The sequence below is a fragment of the Oppia nitens genome, unplaced genomic scaffold, assembly GCF_028296485.1.
Source record: "Oppia nitens isolate AA-2021 unplaced genomic scaffold, nextdenovo-longstitch-racon4-pilon3 scaffold22_pilon_pilon_pilon, whole genome shotgun sequence".
Classification (NCBI taxonomy): Eukaryota; Metazoa; Arthropoda; class Arachnida; order Sarcoptiformes; family Oppiidae; genus Oppia; species Oppia nitens.
This window is the reverse complement of record NW_026533202.1, coordinates 1,387,590-1,413,334: the sequence shown is the minus strand read 5'-3', so window position 1 is coordinate 1,413,334 and position 25,745 is coordinate 1,387,590. Positions and strand designations below refer to the sequence as shown.

The following is a 25,745-nucleotide window of genomic DNA, read 5'->3' as shown; positions in this document are numbered from 1 at the left end:
AAACAAATATATAAATATATATTTAATTAATTAATACAGTATTATAAAAATATTTATAATAATAATAATAATTATTATTATAATTATAAAAATTGACCGCCCGTTACGTTTAACTTAATACCGTTAGTAAAACTGTCGCCACTGACTGCACACTTGGGTGTGACCGCCAAAAATACTACCGCATTGGCCACTTCATCGGCCGTAGCCGGACGTCCTAATGGTATTGTTTGCAAAAAATCTGGTAAATATATAACATCATTGAAGGCCGGATTATTGGTTACCATCGGTGTAATGATTGTGCCGGGACTTGTAGTTTAATTATTTAAAAAAAACAAAAAAATAAAAATTCCTACTAATATAACCCGGTTTATATTATATAAAATAAATAAATTAAAATATATTATTATTCAATATATATATACTATGTATATATACAGTATATAACATAAAATACACTTTAGTTTACTTATTAACTATTTAAATAATAGTTTAAATAATAATTAAAAAAAATAATTAAATAATAGTTTAATTTAGTATAATAGTTATATTAGCTATCTTAGATATATTATGCCATTTAAAAAGTTTAAATTTGAGTTTATTATAAATTATGTAATTAGCTTTTAGCAAGGTACTATAACTATAACTTATCTAATTATTAGGTAACTGTATTTAACTAATTTAACCTTGCTTAAAGCGTAAAGTTGTTATTACTGTTTAATCAATATTGATTGATTAAATTTAAACATTTTTAATTGGCATTATCTAGTGTACAGTAACTACTACTACTACTACTACTACTACTGTACTACTAACCCGACACTATTAACCCGTACGCCTTTGGGTGCCAACTCCAGGGCCAGACATTTGGTAAACATATCTAAACTGGATTTACACAACATATTGGCTAATACTTCATAGCTCTTGATTTGATTGTAAACATACGGTTAAAACAAAATTTTTAAAAAAATTCATTAATTTATATATAGATTAATAATCATCTCTATAATTATAAATAAAAAAATATTATTAAAAAAAATATCTGTTTTTCAAATAAACCCCCTATTTTTGTTGTACCTACAACACCACTACCCACACCCACACCAATACCCACACCCACACCACACACCCCACCCCCAACTTACAGCTCTATCAGTAAAAGCCGATACGTTGACAATACTACTACTACTACCGCTGCTGGTGCTGGCGATAGTCAACAACGGTATCAACAATCGGGTCAGCCGTTGATGAGCTCTGATAAACTTGACCTCCACGTCGAATAATTCGAGATTATCGGTATCCAAAAAACTGGCCACTGTTGCCACACCAGCATTGTTGACCAGTATGTCCAATTGGCCGCCAAACTCGTCGGTTACCCGATCGACCAGCAAATCCATATCTGTGTCCACTAGAATGTCGGCTTTGACACCGATAGCTTTTTGATGGCGGCGTCGATGGTCACCATCATCTTGTTTGGTGATACCGGTTGCTGGTTGACTGCTGTTGAGGCACCGGGCGATTACAGCGTCTATACGCTTAGTATCTCTACCAGTAATCACAACCGACGCACCCATTGACCACAATTGTACGGCTACGGCCTCACCGATACCCGATGACGAACCTTATATTAATAGTTTGGTAATAATAATAATAATAATGATGTTTATTATTATAATAACTACTTTATATAAATGTATAAATTTATTAAAAGTTTTTAAAAAAAATAATAAATAGGAAATAATTTACCCGTAATTAATGCAACTTTATTTTCCAACACTAACATTATTTTTTTTAGTATAATATGTATAAAATACTGTATATAATAATACAGGTAATAATAAAAAACTATTTTATAAATTTTATTAATTTACTCTCTATTTAAGATAAACTGTTTATTATATTATATTTTTAAAAAATATTTTTACTATAATTTTTGTTAAATAGCTTAAAATATGTGTTAACTAAAAAAATAAATAATTATTTTGCAATGATGATAGTGTAGATTATTATCAATAAATAATAATATTAATATTAAATTGTTTTTAGTTATTTTATTTTTTATTTTGCACAGTATATTAGCTATACTAAATTTTTGTTTTAAAAGCATGTATTATTAAAATAATTATTTAATTAATAGTTAATATATATGGTTAAATAGATAATAGATATATATATATATATATATATATATAGTATACTAATATTGAATAAAATTTTAAATAGAAAATAATAATAATAATAATCTGAAATTTATTTCAATACAAAATATTTAAAATAAATAGTTTTTTTTGAATAATAAAAGTTAATATCAATTTAATTATTTACTTATTTATATATGAAAATATTATATATGTCATATTATAGTTGTATCAATTTGTTTTTGTTGTATAAAAAATAATAATAATTTTATTAAAATATTTTATATTATATATATAAATATTTGTTAATAATTTATACTGTATATAAACAAAATAAATTATAATACTATGATTAATAGTTTTTGATAGTGAAATAGCAAATTATTAAAAATTTAATTTCTAAATAATTATTATTAATTTTTTATTATAAAAAATACCTAAAATCTATGAAATTATTTGATTACTTTTATTATTTATTATTTACTATTAATTATTATTATTAGTATTATTACTATTAATTAATTATTAACTATTATTTAGAAACTTATTTAAAAAAAAACGTTTGTATTATTAAAAATAAATGTAATTAATATAATTAATTTTATTTAAAAAAATTAATACTTAACTAATTTAATATTAATAAATATTTTTATCAAAAAGTTATATGACTGTAACTATATTATAATAAATATTTTTTTTATTTTTAAGGTATAATTTTAGGATTTTGAGGATATCGAGAGAGAGAGAGAGAGAGAGAGAGAGAGAGAGAGAGAGAGAGAGAGAGAGAGATTATAACTATTAATTAATTAATTAAATATCTATTAATTATCTATTGTGTGTTTTAGCTTAACTTAAAGGTCATTATTAAAATTAATTTAATTTACTAATTAAAATATATAGATATGATTGTAGATATTATTTGTTGTTTATGAAGTTGAATGATAATAATAATCACGATATTTAAAAAAAAAACAATAATAGAAAATAATTGTTTTATTGTCATATAAAATTCAAAAAAAAAATAAATAAATTTAAATAATTATTTTAAAAATCACCAATAAATTTGTTGTATTATTATACGTGTATATTGTTGTCTAACAATTAGCTTAAATGCTTTAACTATTGTGATTATATAATTTATAATTTACTATTTATATATATATATATATACTACTGATACTAATTAATAATAAATCTATTGTTAATTTTTTTTTAAAAAATACTATATATTATTATTATTATTGTTGTTGTAATCAATCATTTAATATATAATTTTCAAAACAAAATTATTTCTATTACTTTAAATTGTTTTTTTTATATACAATACAATATATGTTTGTTACTAATGCTTATAATCAGTTAAATAACTTGAATTTTCATTAATTAATTCATATATATATATATATATTTATTTGTTAACTTACTGTAATCAATACAAACATAACATACATAACTAATTTTCAACTATATATATATATACAGTATATATAAACAATGATAAACAACAATAAATCAATAATGAATTCAATGGCAAAATCAATGAAATCGGATAATGAAAACCAATTGATTTATATATTGATTGCTATAATTGTTGTCTCGTTTTTAATAACCGTATCAGTTGTTTGTCTTATCTGTTCAATTCAAAGAGGTATTTGTTTTTGTTAAAATCAATTTTTTTTTGTTAATTTATTATTGTTTTGGTTTTATTAAAAAAACTTTTTTTTTAAATATCTATATTATATAATCATCAGAATTATCGTCAAAACTCGATATCAATGATAATAATGATAATAATAGTTTAGAGAGTAGTCGACCACTTAATGTTGAACCTATCAATACTACTGATTAAAAAGTGATATAAAAAGATTTAAATTGATATAATTGATGGATAAATCAGTTTTATTTTTAATTAATAATTTATTCAACAACAACAACAAAAAAAACAGTATAAATAACTTTTAAAAATTAAAACTAATGTATAATATTGTGAGTCGGCTATCGCATAGTGAGCGGTGACCAACTCAATAATCGGGGAATCGGCAGTAAAAGTAATTAACGTAAATACACGCGTTAAGTAAAAAACGGTTTTATTTAGTTATTAAAATATATACGACATGTCGGTGTGAGAGCTAAACGACTACTACTACTGGTGCGGAACCGGTAGAGTAGTTGTTATATCCACGCTTGCGACTGAATTGTAGTGTCGAGCGCCTGCTATCGACACACTCCCCGGCCGCGAGATTCCGGCCATAGGTCGGAACGGATGACCAATGAGATGCTTGTGATTCGGCGGGTAGTAATCGATGTCTTGAGCGCTGACGTGGTATGTTTTCGGTGAACGGCGAGTTATGATAGCGATGATAGCGTAAGAGATGCGATGAATGAGAAACAAACGTTTTCGTGATATTACCATCTCTTACGTTGAATTGTTTTAGACGAAAGGTTTCGTGACCGATCTGACCAACTATACGGTACGGTCCGTGTATGTACTGATTGTTTCGCGTAGAGTGGCTGTCTGGTATGCGATACTCAACGACATCACCGATACGTAAATCAGATGAGCGATACTTATCGTCGTGTCTGACATTACATATTATCGGCGGTTTACGATATCGTTTAGTAACGTTTTGTCGGCATCGGTGGCATCTCTTTATATAGTTAGAGACATCGGTTCTCAGCGTTGGCCACCAATGTTTCGATGAAACCAATCGAAAAGTATGTTCAATATTGTGATGATTGGTGTCGTTATGGAACTCTTTTATTACGTTGGCGATCATCGATGGCGGTACAACTAATTTAGTGACACCACGATATGCTACGTGTATGAGTCCGTTGATTATCTTTGGTTTTCGGATTTTATACGCTTTGATTTCGTGTTGATTGTCGTAAAGGCTGTTATTAGCGTTGAGTTTTCGGTGTTCGTCGGCAGCTGATGTCAATTGAGTAAACGACGGTCGGATGAGTTTATTTACTATCTGGTCGTCGGTCTCATTAATCGTCAGCTTTTCGATAGGCAGAGGTTTCGGCTGTTGAGCTATCGGGTTAACGTCGGTTTTAATAAGAATTGGTTCGGTTGGCAACGCGAGACCAACTACTTTGATTAAGCCCATTGTCGGTATATTTGCGACTTTAATCGAATAGCTTTCGACGTTTCGTTGATTTTTCAAACGTACTTTCGTTTCCATGTCGGCTATGTCGATGCCAACGATAGCATCGTAAGAGATGTCGTCCATTACTTGCATCGACACTCTTGCGGTTTGTCGATCAAGTTTAATATCGACTCGGACTTCGCCGAGAGTGGTCTTGAATCCGGCGACGGTTTTTACATTAATTCCATGTCCGTCGGGTCGTAATTGCAAATAATCGGCTATTTCTTTCGATAGGACTGTCAATTCGGATCCATGATCAATGAATGCTTTAACCGGTTTGTCGTTAATCTTCACATCGTAATGGCGGTTGTCATTGATAACTATAGCGTTGACGGCAGCTGTAGAATCATTTTCATCGGCTGGGCGTGGTGCTGGTGGTTGTCTAGCGTCTGGGCGGTGGCAAAGACGCATCCAATGATATTCAGTATATCCGGATCGGAGACATCGAGGACAGGGTTTTGTAGGTAAGTCGTTGTTACGTTGTTTTCTCGAATCGTAAGGCCTGTCATTGTCGTCGTAATCGTTAATAGAATCGCTATTCGGGTATCGCTGTCGCTTTCGTGTCTCTTCTATCGCTACGGCGATACTAAACCAATCTTCGGGTGATTTCGGCTTCTGGGCGGCCAGATGTGGTTTGTACCAGTCGGGCATACCCTTCGTGAGTAGCCCGACCGCCTGCTTATCCGTGGCCTCGGCTTCATCCAAAAGCCGGCGCATGTCGTTATAATAGGATAAAACGGATTCGTTTCCTCGAAGTCGACGGTCAGATGCTTCGACTATCCCGTGGCCTACCATACGGCCGAAACGGGCGATCATTTTCTTTCGACACGTTTCCCACGTGATGTCTGGTCGTTTGCGAGCGACCTCGCGGCAGTACCAACTGTATGCCTCGCCGGTAACGTGTTTGGCCAGTGACGTAAGTTTTTCGCTATCGGTATAATCGTAAACTAACGAATTGAATCCGTCGATCCATTCGTCAATCGGTACTATCGATTTGTCGCCACTAAACGATTTACACATTTTCGAAGATGTCTTAGCGAAATGAGGCGCATATTGTTGCTTATCGACACGTTTTTCGGTAATTTCTAAACGATTCTTCGCAGTTGTATTCGCATTCACCAACCGTCTGGCGTCGCTTCCATCTTGAATGGCTTGTTCGCGGGCTGCCGCAGCGGCGCGGGCAGCGGTAGTCAATGTGGCCATTCGTTCGGCCAACTCATTGATATCCATATCGGCGGTGATTCCTTGAGTAATCGCTTCGATATCATCGGCTAATGTCGTTATGGCTTCTGCATTATCTTCGGGAATATCTTCGATAATATCTTCGGCGTCGGTGGGCGGCAGGGTTGCCCTATAGGTATTACCAGATCGGAGAGCCATCGATACCTTCTTCGGTCTTTACGCTTCTTTATAAGCTCTAAGTCGTCGCAAAAGTCGGTTAATAAAATTCGTTAAAATAAAAGGCGTCTAAAAACCGTTGAGTTTAGCATTCAAACGGCTAGTCGTAAAAACGGTTAAAAATGGGGTATAAAAATCGGTGATTTTTAGCGTAAATTCGATCTCGGCGACTGCGCCAATTGAGATGACTATCGCATAGCGAGCGGAAAGTCAACTCAAATATCGGGGAATCGGCGGTAAAAGTAATTAACGTAAATACACGCGTTAAGTAAAAAACGGTTTTATTTAGTTATTAAAATATATACGACATGTCGGTGTGAGAGCTAAACGACTACTACTACTGGTGCGGAACCGGTAGAGTAGTTGTTATATCCACGCTTGCGACTGAATTGTAGTGTCGAGCGCCTGCTATCGACACAATTGTATAAATAAAATTAAAAATAATGTATCTATCAATCAATATATATATACTAGAGCTACGCATATTGAGGGGATTAACACATAAATACTTAAGTAAATAAATACAGATAAAGGAATTAATATTTACATATAAAAATTTTCCATAAAATAACATACAAAATAAAGTTAATCAAAATATAATATTTAGTATTAGTATATTTAAAGTAAATATTAATATCATATGATATTATATTTGAACTTAAAGTATAAAATATAAAATGTATTAAAATTTACATTAAAAATTAAATATAAATTTTGCTTTATTATAAATAATATTCATATAAATATTGCTGTGCTTTAGTATTGTTTAGTTGAATATTACAACAAATGTTTGAAATTCATTAAAAATTATTTATTAAAACTAAAAAAAATAATTGTAATAATAATTATAATAAATGTTAACTGTTATAATAATAATACTAATAATTATAATATTGTGATAATAATAATAACAATACAAATAACAACAAGTGTGGTAATAGTAGTAATAGTAATAATAATTATAATTATAATAATAATAATAATAAGTGTTGTAATAGTAGTAATAGTAGTAATAGTAGTAATAGTAGTAATAGTAGTAATAGTAGTAATAATAATACAAATAATAAGTGTTGTAGTAGTAATAATAATAATAATAATAATAATAATAATAATAATAATAATAATAATAATAATAATAATTGTGCTACTATTTTTTTGTAATTGTGATTATAAAAATAATAATAATTGTTATAATAATGAGTGCATTTAATAATAATCAGTTTTTAAATTTTATAAACAATGCTAATAACAGTAGTAAATTATCAGATCATTTATTAGATAAAACAAGTGAATTAATGTTAAAAATAGTTACAAATGATCACAATTTTTCGATACATAAAGGAAAACTCAGATGTGAGATGTGTTGTGAAAGTTTTGATAATTTTGATGCAAAACAAGGCGAATATAATATCAATCGTCACATAAATTCACAGAAACACAAAAAAAATTGTGAATTGAATCAAAACAAACGCAAATCAACTGAAAATTTAAACAAAATTGATATCAAAGACAAACCAACTTTTCTGTTAAAACTAGTTCTTGCGTTTATGGCTGCAAATATACCATTATACAAACTCGAAAACAATGAATTAAAACAATTTCTATTTGATTACACCGGATACGACATCCCATCTCAAAGAACATTAGTTCGATGTGTGGATAATGTTTACGCAAGTACATTAAAAAACATTAAAGATAGTTTAATTAATAGTAAAATCTATGTAATGCTTGATGAGACAGTTGATTGTCTTAAGAGAACCATAATAAATGTCTTAGTTGGGTGCATTGACGGCAAACCACAAAAGCCAATATTAATATCAACACAGATTTTAAATGATAAATCAAGTGATGGTATTTTAAATGCTATGAATATTGCATTAAAAAATTTGTACAATGATAATAATTATCATGACAAAATTGTATTGGTTGTCACGGATCAGGCAAGTCCTATGCTTAAAGCTATGAAAGACGCTAAGAATACGTTTACAAATCTTAAACATATTAGCTGTTTAGCTCATGCATTAAACAGAGTGTGCGATAAAATCCGTGAAACTAATAATGTGGCTGAAAATTTTATGAATAAAATGAACAGTTATTTGAAAAATTCAAATAAAAATAGACAGCACTTTTTATCAAACTGTGTTAATAAATTACCTCAAAAACCAGTGATCACGAGATGGGGAACTTGGATAAAATGTGGTGTTTATTATGCAGACAATTTTGATAAAATTAAATCATATGTTTTATCATTGAAATCTTCAAAAAGACTAATTTCTGATCTTAAAAAATATATACTAAATGATAACTTATTAACTCAATTAAAAGAGTGCAAAAAGTATTATTATTTAACTGATAAAATAACATACTTAGAAAAAAGTGGATTAACAGTCGAAGAACAAATTAAAGTTATCAATGATGTTTTAGTAAAACTCAAAGACAATGAAATTTATTATAAAAAATTGCAAACTTCTTTGGCAAAAAATCCTGATTATAATGAATTTGTAAAGCGTTTACTAGCAAAAACATTACCTCCAAATTATAAATATTCACCATTAACAAGTGTAGATGTGGAGAGATCATTTTCAATGCTTAAAAACATTGTAACTCCAAAAAGATCTAGTTTCACCGAAGAACACATTCAACAACATTGTTGTGTTAACTTTTATTATAATTATTATTTAAAATAAATTGTATAGTATTTTTTAAAATTCAAATTTTGTATACTTAAAATTTTTCTATGTTGTATATATCAAATAAATATTTTTAGTTATAACTTGCCTCATTTGCCTAGGCCTAATATATACTGTATATCTCTATACCTGTAGATAAATAAATAAATAAAATATAATTTTATTGTTATTTTGATTTAATACTACAAAATATCTATAGTGTATATAAAGTTTTTTTTTAAAAATAAGATAATACTGTAAATATCTTATGGATAAACTGTAATAAACTTATTCAATAAATTACTTTATTTTTAATATTATTATTATTAGGTATTTCAATAACTGTAGATTTTTTTTGTTTGTGTACGACTATAACTAGTAGTGAAATATATATATATTTTTAAAAAAAATTAATGATATTTTTTTCGTTGAATTTTTATCAACTATTGACTGTAAAAATTGTCTGAAAGAGAGAGAGAGAGAGAGAGAGAGAGAGACCCGCAAAAAAATGCAGTCAATTATTGTTATACTACTATCGGTGACCATATGTTTCATTAGTCATCAATTGGTGGACAGTAATGATCTTAACAATGACAACGATTTTGGTCACCAATTGTCACATAACTACATCCACTCGTCGTGTCCCGTGATTACCGCTAAATCGACCGATAATGATAGCCCTAAGCGATATCCTCGTAGTTGGCAATGGATTATTGATGGCCATCACAATCTGGCCACAACTTGTTTGCCGCTAATCTATAGACGGCAATCGATGGACTGTTATGTCACACGGAAACAGGTATCATATATCTCACCATTTGATTAGCTAACAAACAAACAAAACTTTTTTTTTATTGTTGAAAAAACTATTGATAGGAATAAAACACTTATTATTTTTTTTTATTTAAAAAATATTTTATCGGTAGTTATCGGTCTCCACACTGTCGGCCGACACTGTTGACCGCCGTCAACGTCCCGACACTTCCGGTAACTATCGCAGGTCAACATCAACAATAACAACGCCATCCGAGTCCTCCACGAAATCGGCAGTTAGTCGTCGTCGTCGTCCTCCTAGTCCTCGACATCGACCTCGACGTCAGCAAACAATGACAACAAAAGCCGTCGGCAAATGTGCGACAACTACTGACATATACTCGCAGTTTATAACATTTATACTAATATTTAGTATACTATTTATACTGACAATTGGCATTGATTTGTGTGGACTACCGTCAAGTGGTGGGCGCCGCCACCGACGCCTCCTACTCATCGATGATCGTCATGTTTTATAAAATAAATATATATATATATATGATATATTTTTTTGCTATTTATCAAAAGTTATTTATGTGTGTGTATGTGTGTATATGTGTATATGTGTGTATGTGTGTATGTGTGTATGTGTGTATGTGTGTATGTGTGTATGTGTGTCATATACTGTACTACTAATTAAAATTAAATTGATATTATCATTTGTTTTTACTAATATTTAAACTATATATTTAAATATTTTGTTTTTAAATTTTAGTTTTTTTAATTAAAAATTCTATTAATATATAAATCTATGTATAAATATATACCTGTATTGTATTGTAAATTTATTTAATAACATAAAATTTTTAATATTAAACTAAATGATACTTTATCTGTGTATCTGTACATTACTACTACTAATAAAATGCATTATAATGTTTAATGTATAATAAAACACACATTTTTTATAATATTAATAATATTAAAAACATACAATTTAATAACTAAATATTAAATACAGGTAATTTATTATTATTTTTAACTAAATAATCTACACTATCATCATTGTAGAGATTTTTTTGTAGACAAACATTTTTGCCGTATTTTCAAATTATTATAAATTTTTTATTAGTATTATTTTTTTTGCTTATTAACTATTTAATTGTATATTAAATTTTTTGTTGATTGATTGAATTTCAACAACTATTGATATATTTTTTTCGTTAATTATTTCATTTATTTAGTTCATTAGTAACTAAATTACTACAAATAGTATATACATAATGTTAGTGTTGGAAAATAAAGTTGCATTAATTACTGGTAAAGTATTTTTATTTAAAATTTAATTAAATTTCAATATAGTAGTAATTATAATAAACATTATTATTATTACCACCACTACTACCACCACTACTACCACTACTACTACCACTACTACTACAACCACTACTACCACCACTACTACCACCACTACTACCACTACTACTAATACTACTATCCTATTAAATAGGCTCATCACAGGGTATCGGTGAGGCCGTAGCCGTACAATTGTGGTCACTGGGAGCGTCGGTTGTCATTACTGGTAGAGATACAAAACGTATAGACGATGTGATCGCCCGGTGCCAACCAACCGGTCTCGTCAAACAAAAAGCTATCGGTGTTACAGCAGATATTTTACTGGACTCCGATTTGGATAGACTAGTCGCTCGATTGACCGACGAGTTTGGCGGCCAATTGGATATACTGGTCAACAATGCAGGCGTAGCATCGTTGGCCAGTTTTGTTGAGTCTCATTATCTGGATCTATACGATCTGGAGTTCAAGTTTATGCGAGCCCATCAACGGCTGACCCGATTGGTGATACCGTTGTTGATTGCCAGCAGCAGCGGCAGTACTATTATCAACGTGTCGGCTACCACTGAGAAAGCCGTAAGTTTGGTCGGGGGTAGGGAATAGGGAGTGTAGGGAATAGGGAGTATAGTGTAGGGAATAGGGAGTGTAGGGAATAGGGAGTGTAGGGAATAGGGAGTGTAGGGAATAGGGAGTGTAGTGTAGGGAATAGGGAGGGTATGGAATAGGGAGTGTAGGGAATAGGGAGGGTATGCAATAGGGAGGGTATGGAATAGGGAGGGTAGGGAATAGGGAGTGTATGGAATAGGGAGAGTAGGAATGGAGGAGGGGGTAAAGTAGAGGTGCATTGTATTGAATATTGAAAAAAATTTTAAGTTTTTAACTTTTAAGATACTAATAATACAACTAATAATTATTATATAATAAATAAAAAATTAATTTTCTTGTATTGGATTTTTAATAGCAATACCAGGCATTGTCTAATATGTTGACTAAAACCAGTTTAGATATGTTTACCAAATGTTTGGCCCAGGAGTTGGCACCCAGTGGTGTACGGGTTAACTGTGTCGGGTTAGTTAGCATTTTTTTATTATATTGTTTTATTTATAATTAATTTATTATAATAATAATATATATATAAATTAATTTTTATCAATTGCTTCTACACTTAAAAAATAAAGTCCCGGTGTAATAGCAACACCATCGCTACTCAATCACCCGGTCCTCAAACATGTCGTCTATTTACCTGAATTTTTGCAAACAATACCATTAGGACGTCTGGCATCGGCCGATGAAGTGGCCAATGCGGTAGCATTTTTGGCCGTAGGCACGGGTGGCGGCGCCGGTAGTTTTATGACTGGTATAAAGTTGAACATTACGGGCGGCCAATAGATTTAGCCAATATTGATATATATATATATAGTTTTAATATTAATAATACTTATATTAATAAATTTATTACAATTGTAATAATTAGTTTGTATAACAATTATTTATATATATATCAAATATATATCATTAAATTAATTATATTATTATTATTATTATTAAATATTTTTTTTAGATTTTAGTTTATTAGTAAGTAATTGAAATCAAAAAATATTTTTTTTGTTTTATAAAATAATAATTTTAATAAATTAAATTAAATTTTCATTAAATAATTTTATTTCATATTAAGTGAATAAAACAAAATGTTACACTGTTTTAATTTATTATTATTATAATTTTTTTATAATAATTTATTATCTAGAAATAAATTTTTAATTAAAATAGAAATCTAAACTTAATTATATAAACAAAACAAAATCAAGTTTTTCATTTCATTGTCATTCATAAATTATGAATCATAATAAAGATAAAAACCAGTTGAGAATGCTAGAAAGCATTATCCAAAAACAAATTTTTATAGATCTAATTACTTGATTATTGTTAATTGTTATAAACAAAATATTTATTCCTAATAACCATTAGTTCATTACCAGTCATATTGAGTCAGTGTTTGACAAAGACAAAGTGTATGTATAATACAAAACGTATTAAACAGTATAATACAATGTAAAATACATGATCGCTCAATTGTATATAGATGCAATTATAAATGCGCGGTGCGGTGTGCGTTACCAAACGCTATGATGAGCATTGTGCTGACATCATCCCAATCAGTGTCGGGGTTTGATATGATGTCATTGGTGTAGTAGTTGTATGCGTCATCACTCAAGAATTCTGCAATTTTGATTACTTTTTCGGCATCGCTAAGGTGACTGTATGCTCTCTCGAATAGTCTCAAGTGTCCGCTGATTTCAATTTTATCGGCACTGCCACTGAATCGCGGTAATTTGAGTTGACGATTAGTATTTTGTGGTCTGTTCTGTGTATTGTCGTTATTGCCGTCTAGTGACATTGTATTTATTACTGTATTGTTACTATTAGATGAGTTGAAAGGTGTATATAGAGGTGAGTCTCGGGTGACTTCACTCTCTGATGGAAGTTGGGGTGTTGATCGACTTCTGTTTCGGAGTGGATAGGTGCGCGTTGCTACATATGTATGCCTATACGGCATGTGTTACTGCTATTGATTTGACGTGGAGTCGGGAATCCTGCCGACTGCGCCAATTATTGCGGTTGTGGACCGAGATGTGTGGGTTATGGGGTGTATGATTCCCGAATCACCACTATTACACCGGTACCGGCCCTTAGAGTAGATCCGTTGCAATGTTATGTGATGTACCAACTGGTTATCAACAGCTGAACTGGTATGTCTTGCTGTGTGTCCGGTGTCCGAGTGATTTCCGGATATCGGGTAATCGGTAATTGGTGTGTGTAATAATTGTATGATTTAAAACAGTTATTTTTATCAATAACTAAATAAAACTAATTTATTCAATTAAAACATATATTAATTAATAAACATAGAAATTGTAGGCAAATAATATTAATTAATTAATAATTTTGACATTGGTTTGAATCGACGGCAAATAGGTTTTGAATTACATGAATATTATTTGTATTAAAAAGTTGTTAACAGATTGAGTGCACAAATACTAATGACATTGAAATTACCTAAAAATAATTGTATAAAAAATTGTATTTAACTAATGTTAAGACTTATTTTTGTAATTATATATTTATATAAAATCTAATATAACATTTAATTATAAATTATAATTATAAATATGATGAAAAACTTATTTTAAACTTTCATAACTTTATATTAAACTATGAGTAATATTATTTTGTACTAGTTTATGTGTGTTTAAATTTTATTCAGGATCTTTACATAAATTATAATAAAAATATTTTTTAGTATTTGTAACTTTGATTACTGGTATATGAAAATAGAGAACAAATTGATAAACATGTTTTGCATTAACGAAAACGACAGTCGAGTAAAACACAAAAACACGTTTTTGTGAATCATTTGAACAGCTAGTCAGACGACAACAACAGTGATATTAATAATAAAAATAATAATGACAAAGAAGAAAAAATGAAGATAACGACGACTATGGAACTCAAGAAAGACGACGATTGGGCGAAGTTGACCATCGATTGGTCGGACGATATGTCGGCCGAGGATTTGGAGGCCGTGTTTGTTAGCCGCACTGGTCAACTACGAAACAAACGTGTATATGAGGGACACGTTTCGCAAGACGTCGGACGACATATAAGATTATCGGCCGACGATTTATCACGTGATGAGCGCCATCGGGCTGTGTTCTTGACAGCGGCCGGTGATTGCGTTGCCGGACGACAGAGAACTCCCGTATGTCGTCGTATGGCATACACGTGGAGTGAGTTCCCACGCGGAAGCGGTCGACGTATGAGTGGACAGCGCGCTAGCGATTGATAGCCAGCACCGGTACTATCGCATCGACCAGAAATCCTTTTATTTTTCCTGGAGGACATACTCCACGCCATCGACTGGACATCGATACCGCTGCCGATCGACGGAGATATCGAGTCAGCAGTCAAGTGAGGAGTTCGCTGGCGAATCGGCCGTACGGCTGGATCCAGTCGGTGGCGACTATGCCGCCAGTCGACACCATACGTAGTTCAGGGAGCCTATCGCTGCGTTGTTTGAGCACTGGTAGTCGTAACAGTTAACGACTAGGCGTTGAGCAAAGCGGTCGCTATTTTGAATTAAAAAATAATCGTTAGTTTAGATTAAAAAAACTAGTTTTTTTATTCCTTACTTTATCGCCGAGTAGTTTTATAATATTTCTGAACCAATTAATAATTATTATGTTATATATATATACGAATAATTACTATATTTATTATAATTTTAAACGTCGTTAAAAATTTTTATCAAAAAAAATGTTATCATAGGATTATATGATATAACTGATAATACTGCCTAAAATATAATACTTTTATTTTAGTAATTTGAGTTGAGTGGCCGTTGATCAGGCGGCCAACAACTCGGGTTCGGTTTTAGGGAACGTAATTATTATCTGTCTCTCTCTGTCTCTCTCTCTCTCTCTCTCACCTGACTATCTATTATTGTATTGATATCCCTATCCGCCCAACACTTTCATTCTTTTACTTAACTCAATAATACTGTACACTGTTTTTATGACCAATCAATAAATTGTTTATTTAATTAACTCTTGTGTCCATTGATTGTCATCACTGTAATCGCTATCATCGGCCGACTCACGCAAAGCATAATAGCGACTCCAACCGCTATACGGTAAAGTATACGAAATAAGTACACGTTTTTTTTATATGAAAGCAAACGATTTTATTAATTATAAAATATTCGACTAAACGTTGCGAAAGCTAAACGACTACTACTGTTGCGGAAACGGTAGAGTCGTTGATATAACGCAATGATGTTGTGTTGAGCGCCAGCTGTTAACACAAATTATTATTATTTTTTTTAAATAATTTATAAATTTAATATGTTTTATATAAACTTATTAATAATATAACTTTTATCAGATATTAATTTTATACATTACTGTGTATATATACTGTATATATTTATTCATATAAAATTTGTTAATACAATTATAATATATATATACGGTATATATATATAACAATTTAATACAGTATTATTATTAATTTATTATTATAGCATTTACTGTACTTTATGTAAATAATTTTAACACAATCATTATTGTAACATATTTTTTACAAATATAATATTATTATTTATTTTAATTAGTGTATTACTATTTATTTATTATCAGTTACTTATTAAGTTAGTTAATAAATTAATACAATATTTATATAATTTTATATACAGTATAAACTGTATAAATATATATAATGTTAGTATTGGAAAATAAAGTTGCATTAATTACTGGTAAAATATATCATATTTTTTTTGTATTTAAAATAAAAACTTAATTTTTTTTATTATATTAATAGTAGTAATAATTATAATAAATATTACTATACTATACTATCTAACCTAAATAGGGTCGTCATCGGGTATCGGTGAGGCCGTAGCCTTGAAACTGTGGTCAATGGGTGCGTCGGTTGTGATTACTGGTAGAGATACTAAGCGTATAGACGCTGTAATCTCCCGGTGCCTCAACAACAGCAACAGCAGTCAACCAGCAACCGGTATTGGTATCAAACAACATGATGGTGACCACCATCGCCGACGCCACCATCAAAAAGCTATCGGTATTAGAGCCGATCTATTAGTGGACACAGATATCGATTTACTAGTCGCACGAGTGTCGGCCGAGTTTGGCGGCCAATTGGATATACTGGTCAACAATGCCGGTATGGAAGGGTTAGCCAATTTTGTTGATGACAATTGTGTGATGTTAATCGACCAGGAGCTCAATTTTATGCGTGCCCAACAACGACTGACCCGATTGTTAATACCTATGCTAACGTCAAGCGCCACCATCTGCAGCAGCTTCAGTAGTATTGTTAACGTATCGGCCATCACTGAAAAAGCCGTAAGTGTGTGGGTGAGGGGGGGGGAAAGGGAGGGAGGGATGGATAAAATGGGTGTATTGTATTGGATATTGAAAAATAACAAATAATGTGTTTTTTTATTACTATTTTTTTTTGTTGTTTTTGTTGAAAATAATAAAACTATTAATTACTTTATTAGTAATATTTTAGTAATTAATTAAATTAGTTTTTAAATAATTAATTAAATTGGTTTTTAAATAATTAATTAAATTAGTTTTTTAATAATTAATTAAATTAGTTTTTAAATAATTAATTAAATTAGTTTTTAAATAATTAATTAAATTAGTTTTTTACTAATTAATTAAATTAGTTTTTTAATATTTAATTAAATTAGTTTTTTACTAATTAATTAAATTAGTTTTTTAGTAATTAATTAATTAAATTAATTTTATCGTAAATAGCAATCACAATCATTACCTAATATGTTGGGCAAAATCAGTTTAGATATGTTTACTAAATGTCTGGCCCTGGAGTTGGCACCCAATGGTGTACGGGTTAATAGTGTCGGGTTAGTTGGGTTTTAAAAATAATTGTTATATATATAGATAAAAATAATTATCGTTTTTTAAAACTAATTAATTAATTAAATTTTTTAATTGTCTTTCAAAAAAAACACACACACTTAACCCCCGCCCCCCGCCCCCACCTCCCAGTCCCGGTGTTATAGCGACACCGTCACTACTCGATCATCCAGTGCTCAAACAGATAGTATTAATGCCTGAATTTATGCAAACAATACCATTAGGACGTCTAGGTTTGCCGGACGAAGTGGCCAATGCGGTAGCATTTTTAGTGGTCACACCATCAGAGGCACCGACAGTCAGTAGAGGCGCCGGTAGTTTTATTACTGGTATAAAGTTGAACATTACGGGCGGCCAATAGATTATATAACTATATATATAAAGTATATAAATAGTTAGAAAAAATAGTTTTATATAATATTTAATAATTATTGTAATAATTATAATAATTTTTATAAAAATTATTGTCTATTATTAAATAATTATTATAATATTAAAAGTTAATAATATTTATATTAAATAAATATGTTTATTTTTTTTGGTTTAAGTATTTTTATTTTTTTATTATAATTTTTGTTTTGTTTTTTTAATGTATTTATTATATTAAATATTTTGTTAAGTAAGTTCAATGCAAACTAATTTTTATTTAAAAAATTTTTTTAATAAGTATTTTATATTAGTTAATAAAAATTAGAAACTATTTTAATAATTAAAAAAAATAATATATATATATATATATATTTACTTATTAACAATAATATGAAATTTTTATTATTTAGAAAAATAAATTAGAAAAAAATGTAAATATTTTAATTTAACATATTTTCTATCAAGTGTCAAATATGTAAATAAAAATTTTTTTTATAAAATAATGCACTGAAAACATGATAACTAAACATCTAGTTCAAATTTATTGATAAATAAATAAAATTATATTTAAACATATTTAAATAATTATAATAAAAAATAATGTTTATTATAAAATTAATAATAATAATAATATAAATAATTCAATTAATATTTAATTAATATATAATTAATATTTAATATTAGAATTATTTATATTGTTATTTATTTATTTTTTTAATAAACATTATTTTTAATTACTTTTAAAGTTACTTCTATTTATTTGTCAATATTATTGAAATAGACTGTATATATATATTACAAAATGTCAAAAATTAAAATATTTACATTATTTTCTAATTTATTTTTCTAAATAATAAAAAATTTCATATCATTGTAAATACCGATACAAAATATAAAAACGATTTATAATATTACGTATAAATAATATAAATTATTTTCATGAAATATTTTTGAAAAAAATGTTAAAAAAAATGTCATAAAAAACAGTCAATTAATATCTAATGGAAAAATACAAACTAAAACATTTAAAGTATCTAATGATTTAGTTAGAGTTAGATCAACATTTTATTTCAAGAAAGTTCCCTAAAAAATATTCTCTCAAATTTTTTTTTAAAAAAATTTAACTTCCTTTAATGTTAGAAATAAAAGAAATTATATTTTATATTATTTACAATAATTTTATAAATAAATTTCAACAAGACTAATTTATATCAATATAGCTTAAAATATATAGTTTCATATAATATGTTGAAGGAACCCAACTGTCCTTCAATTACCCATAATTTTAGATTTATATTTTGTATTCATATCCTATTTTTAATACCTATTTCTGTGTAATTCACTTATCCTTATATTTACACTTTGTATTACTTTACCGTTTAATATACAATTACCTGTAATTCCTGGTCAGTGACACCAATCACTGGCACCTCAATGTCCAATACATCATCTATACAACCGTTTTATATTCAAACAGTCCAATGACTACCTTTCCCTCCTATTCATTACCTGTATATCTATTTGACTATAAATACAGTAGAACTACTGTATTCATCAGTCAGTACACAAGTCAGTCAGTCAGTACACATCTCATCGCATACACAGTCAGTGCCACTGTATCTCTACATCTGAGCCCAGTCTCAGCCATTACTACTGTACTCGCACTACACGTGCTCTCAATTATCATATATTTTACCGATATTTTAACCATTGTTTTAATATACATTAAATTACAATAAAAGTGTTTCACTTATAACTTTGTTTAACTTCATTATCATTGTTGTCAAACCTCAAGAGTTCTACCGATTATTATACCGATTCTTATATCGATTAGTATCGCCAACGCTTACCGATTGATAACTACTTACCGATAGTATTATCACTACCTGATTGTCGTGTGCAAGGATTTGGATTATCAATTGGCCACCACTTGGTTACCACAGCTGCACAGTGATCACACCTATCATCTGAGAGGTCCTCTAAAGACCTATTGGGTGATATCACTCCGTGTATTAGTAATTAACAGTCTAGTATTGGTCTCATACCGACCCACGCTGCATACCTGACCGGTTAATCAGTACCGTGCATTGATATACCGATAGTTAATTGCCGGTACACTACAACAATAGGCACAGTCAGCAGGATTATCATTAGATCCCTGATCGTGTCATAGCAAATATTTAATTTTCAAACATTCAGTATATAAATAATTTTTTTTAAAATAATAATAATATTTAGTATAATTTTTTTTAAAAAAAACAATAAATGAAATTAATTTTACTTAGTCAAAATTAATTATAGTCTATTAAGTTAATTTTATTTAAAAAAAATTATTATGATCCCCATTTTGTTTTTTATAGAAAACATTTTCCATATTAAAAAAATTATAATATTTAAAATCTAAATCAAAAATTTTCATATCTAATAAAATTAATTATTTTTAAAATTTTGTCAATAATTTTTGACCAAGTTGAATTTTTTTTTAAATATAGAATTTAAATAACTTATTACTATTTAAGGGAATTTGTTTTAACAAAAAATAAAATAAATTTTTAAATACTAATATCTGGATATTTTTTGCTGACATTTAATTTATTTTGCAATTTATTGTTTTTCATTGAATTATTTCTAATTAATAATCAATTTTATTATGGATTAATATTTTACTCATTATAATAACAATGATTAGCATTTAATTAAATATTTAAAAAAAAATATTTTATAGTTAATAAATATATTTATTAAATTTTTTTTTATTGACAAACTGGTGGTAAATGGTTTTTGTTGTTGTTATTGTAGAAATATTTTTGTAGACAAAAAATGTGCCAAAATATTATTAAATTTTTTTTGTAAAAAACAATATATATATATATTTAACAATAAAAATTATTATATAAAATAAAATATTGCTATTATTATTATTTGTATGATTCAATTAAAACTTATTTCTATTTTATTTAAGCTTAAAAATTTAATAAATTTTATTTTCATTAAAATAAATAATTATTAACAACATTAACAAATGTTCAGTACAGTATTTAAAACAAAATTATCTAAAAAAACTAAAAATATACTAACTTTAACTTAAAAACTTAATTTAGGATTTTTCTTTTAAAAATTGTGTATTTTTAAAATTAAAAAAAATTAAAAATACTTTATTATTATATACTAGTTTGTCCCGCGCAACATGTATAGCCGTGAAATTCTTTTACTAATTTTATAATATTCATCATAAGTAATTTTAATGAGACTTAATTTGTTTATACAACTACTACATAACCTAATGTAACAAAACTACTGAACCAATACACATTAATTCGACTAAACTTTTGAAAAATTTTAGTTTTTATATATATTTAAATAATTTTAATAAAAATTGAAAATTTAATCATTTTAGCGAAAAAATTTGCATTTGAAAAAAAATTTACAAAAATTTAACACATGTAGCTAACCTCCCGGTGCCATAAACTCACAAATTATAGCAAAGTGTAATTACACGACACCAGCCTACCTGTCCCTAAAACCTACCAGTGCTCAATAAACGTTTAAAATTTCCCATTGAAATAACATTGCTTTAAATAAAAATTGAAAATTTTTGCATTTGAGAAAAATTTACAAAAATTTAGCATAGGTGGCTTACCTCCCGGTGCTCTAAGACTCACACAATATAGCAAAGTGTAATTACACAACACCTGCCTACCTGTCCCTAAAACCTACCAGTGCTCAATAAACGTTTAAAATTTCCCATAGAAATAGCAAATCTTTAAATAAAAATTTTTAAATTTTAACAATACTTTTTTAGATTTGAATTAAAATATGGTTGTTGATGAAATGTGCACGCATACATAAATACAGAACTATTATCTTAAAGTGTTATCTTGATTATTGTATAAAAATAATGGGAAGATATTTGTAATTTAATAAAAATTTGTTTGTTTTTAAAACTGCACAATTTTTATTATTTAAATCCAAAAAAAATAATACGGTGTTTATTATAAAATTTGTATCTAGTTTATTTAAATTATAATTATTTTAGTTTTTATCAAAAAACCATTTACCGTACCTTATGATAATGACTTTTAATATTATTATTATTATATATAATAATTTATTGACGTTATTATTACTAATAAATAAAAAATTGAATAATTAAGTAATAAATAAAATTTCGTAATAAATAATATTTTTTAATTAATTTTAGTATTATAGTTTATAAGCTTATTATATGTTGTTTAAAAAAATAATACTAATAAATATAAGTTTCAATTAATATATATTAATATATCAGTTTATATTTTAAATATATATATATATATATATATATAAATTTATATAATGGCAATTATCAATAGTATAATTAATAGTGTTTACACTAATTTTAATACTATTTCTCTAATAATTATTGGCGCTATCATTATCTATTTAAATATGTATGTAATATTTATATATAAATAAATAAATATATATATATATATATATATATATAATTAATAATTATTATTTTATTTTATTTAAAAAAAAAATCTAATAAAACATTTTTGTTTAATAATATATCTATATAAATACTATTACTTATTTATAATTACTATAATTATTATCAGTCAATATATTGTTAAATATAACTATTGGAAATCACGTGGCATATCGGGTCCATTACCTCTACCAATTTATGGCCACTATTTGCAAACTATTCTGGGTCATCATTATAAACAAATTGTTTCATGGACAAACAAGTTTGGCAAGATTATCGGGTATGATTGATATAATTTTTTTAGGATTAATTTATAATAGTCTAAACACTAATGGGTGAAGAGGGTGGTGATGGTTGTGGTGTTTGTGGTGGTTGTGGATGTGGTTGTGGTTGTGTTTGTGTTTGTGGTTGTGGTTGTGGTTGTGGTTGTGGTTGTGGTTGTGGTTGTGGTTGTGGTGGTGTTTGTGGTGGTTGTGGTGGTTGTGGTGGTTGTGGTGGTTGTGGTGGTTGTGGTGGTTGTGGTGGTGTTTGTGGTTGTGGTTGTGGTTGTGGTTGTGGTGGTGGTTGTGGTTGTGGTTGTGGTGGTGTGGTTGTGGTGGTTGTGGTGTTTGTGGTGGTGTTTGTGGTTGTGGTTGTGGTTGTGGTTGTGGTGGTTTGTGGTTGTGGTTGTGGTTGTGTGGTGGTTGTGGTGGTGGTGTGGTGGTTGTGGTGGTTGTGGTGTGGTTGTGGTGGTTTGTGGTGGTTGTGGTGGTTGTGGTGGTTGTGGTGGTTGTGGTGGTTGTGGTGGTGGTTGTGGTGGTTGTGGTGGTGTGGTTGTGGTTGTGGTGGTGGTTGTGGTTGTGGTTGTGGTGGTGTTTGTGGTGGTTGTGGTGTTTGTGGTGGTTATGGTGGTTGTGGTGGTGTTTGTGGTTGTGGTTGTGGTTGTGGTTGTGGTGGTTGTGGTGTTTGTGATGGTTGTGGTGGTTGTGGTGGTGTTTGTGGTTGTGGTTGTGGTTGTGGTTGTGGTTGTGGTTGTGGTTGTGGTTGTGGTTGTGGTTGTGGTTGTGGTTGTGGTTGTGGTGATGGTTATGGTTATGGTTGTAGTGGTGATTGTTGTAGTGGTGGTTATGGTTGTAGTGATGGTTATGATTGTAGTGGTTGTTATAGATTTTTTATACTAAAACTTAAATTATAATAATATAGAATTTTTTAAAAAATAATAATTTAATCATACATTTACCTAAAAAAAAATAAATAACAGGACATACCGTTTTACACGACCGGAGCTTATTGTTGCCGATCCTCAAGTTATCCATCAAATACTAAACACCGATTCGGCAAAGTTTTCCCGTCAACGGGAATGGTATCTATTGAAACATATGACTGACTATCAAAAATATTTAACCGTTCATAACAAACAAATGTTTATAGTATTGACGAAATTGTTTTTACCGGAAAACATGAAAAACATTGAATCGATAACCGATCGGGTATTCAATAAGTTTATAGTTACCGACGATTTGGGTAACGAAAACCAATTTAGCAAACTATACGGCATGTCGTTTGACAGACTAGACATCAGGCCAGTCGTCCAGAAAATGATAATGAATTTATTGATTGAATGCTCGTTTGGCCAGAGTTTTGCCGAACTAAATCTATCGGCCGACAGGTTTATGCAAAGTGCGCCACAGTTTGATAAAAATCGTTGGCTACTGTTGGCCACAATGCTAGTACCGTCGCTGACCGATCTGGTAATGGGTTTCTATGGTAAACTGTTTGGCCAAAGACAACGATATTTTATCGATAGTATACATAAACTGATTAGACATAGATGGCTGACTATGGCCAGTAGTAGTAGTAGTAGTACTACCGATGATGATGGTGATGATGTCGGCAACAATATCAACAACAACAACAACAACAACGATACTGCCGATGAAAAACCTAATAACGATTTTTTGCAACAATTTCTAGACTATCGGAGCCGATCGGGTGACATACTGGACGACAATGAAATTGTTAGCCTATATTATGTATGCTATCTATCCAGCTATGAGTCGATGACAATGATGCTATCGATGCTTATATACCAGTTGGCCCTAAATCCAACCGTACAGCAGCGTCTGTACGATGAACTACAGCAGCTACCAGTGCTGACAAACACCGGTACTGAGAGTGGCACTGGTAGTACAGCCGAGGCCGCAGCCGCCGCTACCGCTAAACTACATGAGCTACCCTATCTGAATGCTGTACTATTGGAAACTATACGCCTGTATCCATCGTTTGTGGCCAACCGACGGGCCATCAACGATGTCTATCTGACCGAAGTTGGCCTAACAGTACCGAAAGGTACTGATGTTGAACTATCATTCATATCGATGTTTTTGAATCCACAATATTTTACCGATCCGTACCAATTCAATCCCGATCGGTTTATGCCGACCGCCACCGATACTATACCGGCCAATGTATTCGTACCGTTCGGTATCGGTAGGGCTACCTGTATTGGCAAACGGTTTGCCAAAGTTATACTCAAACAAGGTTTGGCCAAACTGGTCAATCGGTTCAGATTTTCGCCGACTACGGCCACAGAAATCCCGCTCACGTTCAACAGGTGTCCCGATATGTTGTTACCCAAGTCTATTGAATTGAAGTTTGAAATGAGAGATAAACTAATCGTAAACTAAACTTATTATTATTATTATTTTGTTTTAAATTGAATAAATAAATTAATTTATTGATATATTTTTTTCTGAATGTTTATTTCAATTGCAATTTAACTGTAAAACTGTTAAAATCTAAAAAGTTTTATATATAATATATATAAAATTATTGAAAATATTGATTTTTTAAATATTATTATCTAATACTGTATATACTAATAAAGTATAACTTAGAGTACAATATAGTATATTTAAAATAAAAATAAAATTTTGTTTTTGTTTTTTATTAATATCTAATATGTGTGAATTTATTAATTATTTTATATTATTTTAATTTTCATTACT

General features: G+C 29.3%; 5 protein-coding genes across 5 annotated transcripts; 4 read left to right on the top strand and 1 right to left on the bottom strand.

The window, feature by feature from the left end:
• Positions 1 to 83: 83 nt before the first annotated feature.
• On the bottom strand, positions 84 to 1,780 carry LOC128953502 (uncharacterized oxidoreductase SERP2049-like). The gene is made up of 4 exons (XM_054298985.1): positions 1,744 to 1,780; positions 1,143 to 1,618; positions 814 to 920; positions 84 to 306 (listed from the first exon to the last, which is right to left on the bottom strand). Exons 1-4 carry the CDS (start codon positions 1,778 to 1,780, stop codon positions 84 to 86), a joined length of 843 nt encoding a protein of 280 aa, XP_054154960.1.
• An 8,056-nt stretch (positions 1,781 to 9,836) lies between these two features.
• Positions 9,837 to 10,643, top strand: LOC128953501 (uncharacterized). Its single transcript, XM_054298984.1, has 2 exons — positions 9,837 to 10,150; positions 10,278 to 10,643. Exons 1-2 carry the CDS (start codon positions 9,860 to 9,862, stop codon positions 10,641 to 10,643), a joined length of 657 nt encoding a protein of 218 aa, XP_054154959.1. The 5' UTR covers positions 9,837 to 9,859.
• Positions 10,644 to 11,357: 714 nt separating this feature from the next.
• Positions 11,358 to 12,849, top strand: LOC128953551 (uncharacterized). The gene is made up of 4 exons (XM_054299040.1): positions 11,358 to 11,424; positions 11,615 to 12,033; positions 12,419 to 12,525; positions 12,636 to 12,849. Exons 1-4 carry the CDS (start codon positions 11,388 to 11,390, stop codon positions 12,844 to 12,846), a joined length of 774 nt encoding a protein of 257 aa, XP_054155015.1. The 5' UTR covers positions 11,358 to 11,387; the 3' UTR covers positions 12,847 to 12,849.
• Positions 12,850 to 14,941: 2,092 nt separating this feature from the next.
• On the top strand, positions 14,942 to 18,279 carry LOC128953500 (3-oxoacyl-[acyl-carrier-protein] reductase FabG-like). The gene is made up of 4 exons (XM_054298983.1): positions 14,942 to 15,272; positions 16,885 to 17,378; positions 17,799 to 17,905; positions 18,051 to 18,279. The coding sequence occupies exons 1-4, from the start codon at positions 14,942 to 14,944 to the stop codon at positions 18,277 to 18,279; spliced, it is 1,161 nt and encodes a 386-aa protein (XP_054154958.1).
• Positions 18,280 to 22,679: 4,400 nt separating this feature from the next.
• Positions 22,680 to 25,424, top strand: LOC128953499 (cytochrome P450 3A21-like). The gene is made up of 3 exons (XM_054298982.1): positions 22,680 to 22,717; positions 22,889 to 23,038; positions 23,999 to 25,424. The coding sequence occupies exon 3, from the start codon at positions 24,117 to 24,119 to the stop codon at positions 25,422 to 25,424; it is 1,308 nt and encodes a 435-aa protein (XP_054154957.1). The 5' UTR covers positions 22,680 to 22,717; positions 22,889 to 23,038; positions 23,999 to 24,116.
• Positions 25,425 to 25,745: the final 321 nt, after the last annotated feature.

Bases quoted from the DNA above. Each gene is read 5' to 3' on its own strand.
- LOC128953551 (XM_054299040.1), top strand. From the start codon at position 11,388: ATGTTAGTGTTGGAAAATAAAGTTGCATTAATTACTG. The intron at 12,034-12,418 runs GTAAGTTTGGTC...GATTTTTAATAG, and splicing joins CGGCTACCACTGAGAAAGCC to CAATACCAGGCATTGTCTAA. The intron at 12,526-12,635 runs GTTAGTTAGCAT...TAAAAAATAAAG, and splicing joins GTACGGGTTAACTGTGTCGG to TCCCGGTGTAATAGCAACAC.
- LOC128953499 (XM_054298982.1), top strand. From the start codon at position 24,117: ATGACTGACTATCAAAAATATTTAACCGTTCATAACAAACAAATGTTT.
- LOC128953500 (XM_054298983.1), top strand. From the start codon at position 14,942: ATGAAGATAACGACGACTATGGAACTCAAGAAAGACGACGATTGGGCG. The intron at 17,379-17,798 runs GTAAGTGTGTGG...TATCGTAAATAG, and splicing joins CGGCCATCACTGAAAAAGCC to CAATCACAATCATTACCTAA. The intron at 17,906-18,050 runs GTTAGTTGGGTT...CCCACCTCCCAG, and splicing joins GTACGGGTTAATAGTGTCGG to TCCCGGTGTTATAGCGACAC.
- LOC128953502 (XM_054298985.1), bottom strand. From the start codon at position 1,780: ATGTTAGTGTTGGAAAATAAAGTTGCATTAATTACGG. The intron at 1,619-1,743 runs GTAAATTATTTC...TATTAATATAAG, and splicing joins TAAAGTTGCATTAATTACGG to GTTCGTCATCGGGTATCGGT. The intron at 921-1,142 runs GTAAGTTGGGGG...AATCAAATCAAG, and splicing joins CGGCTTTTACTGATAGAGCT to AGCTATGAAGTATTAGCCAA.
- LOC128953501 (XM_054298984.1), top strand. From the start codon at position 9,860: ATGCAGTCAATTATTGTTATACTACTATCGGTGACCATATGTTTCATT. The intron at 10,151-10,277 runs GTATCATATATC...TTTTATCGGTAG, and splicing joins GTTATGTCACACGGAAACAG to TTATCGGTCTCCACACTGTC.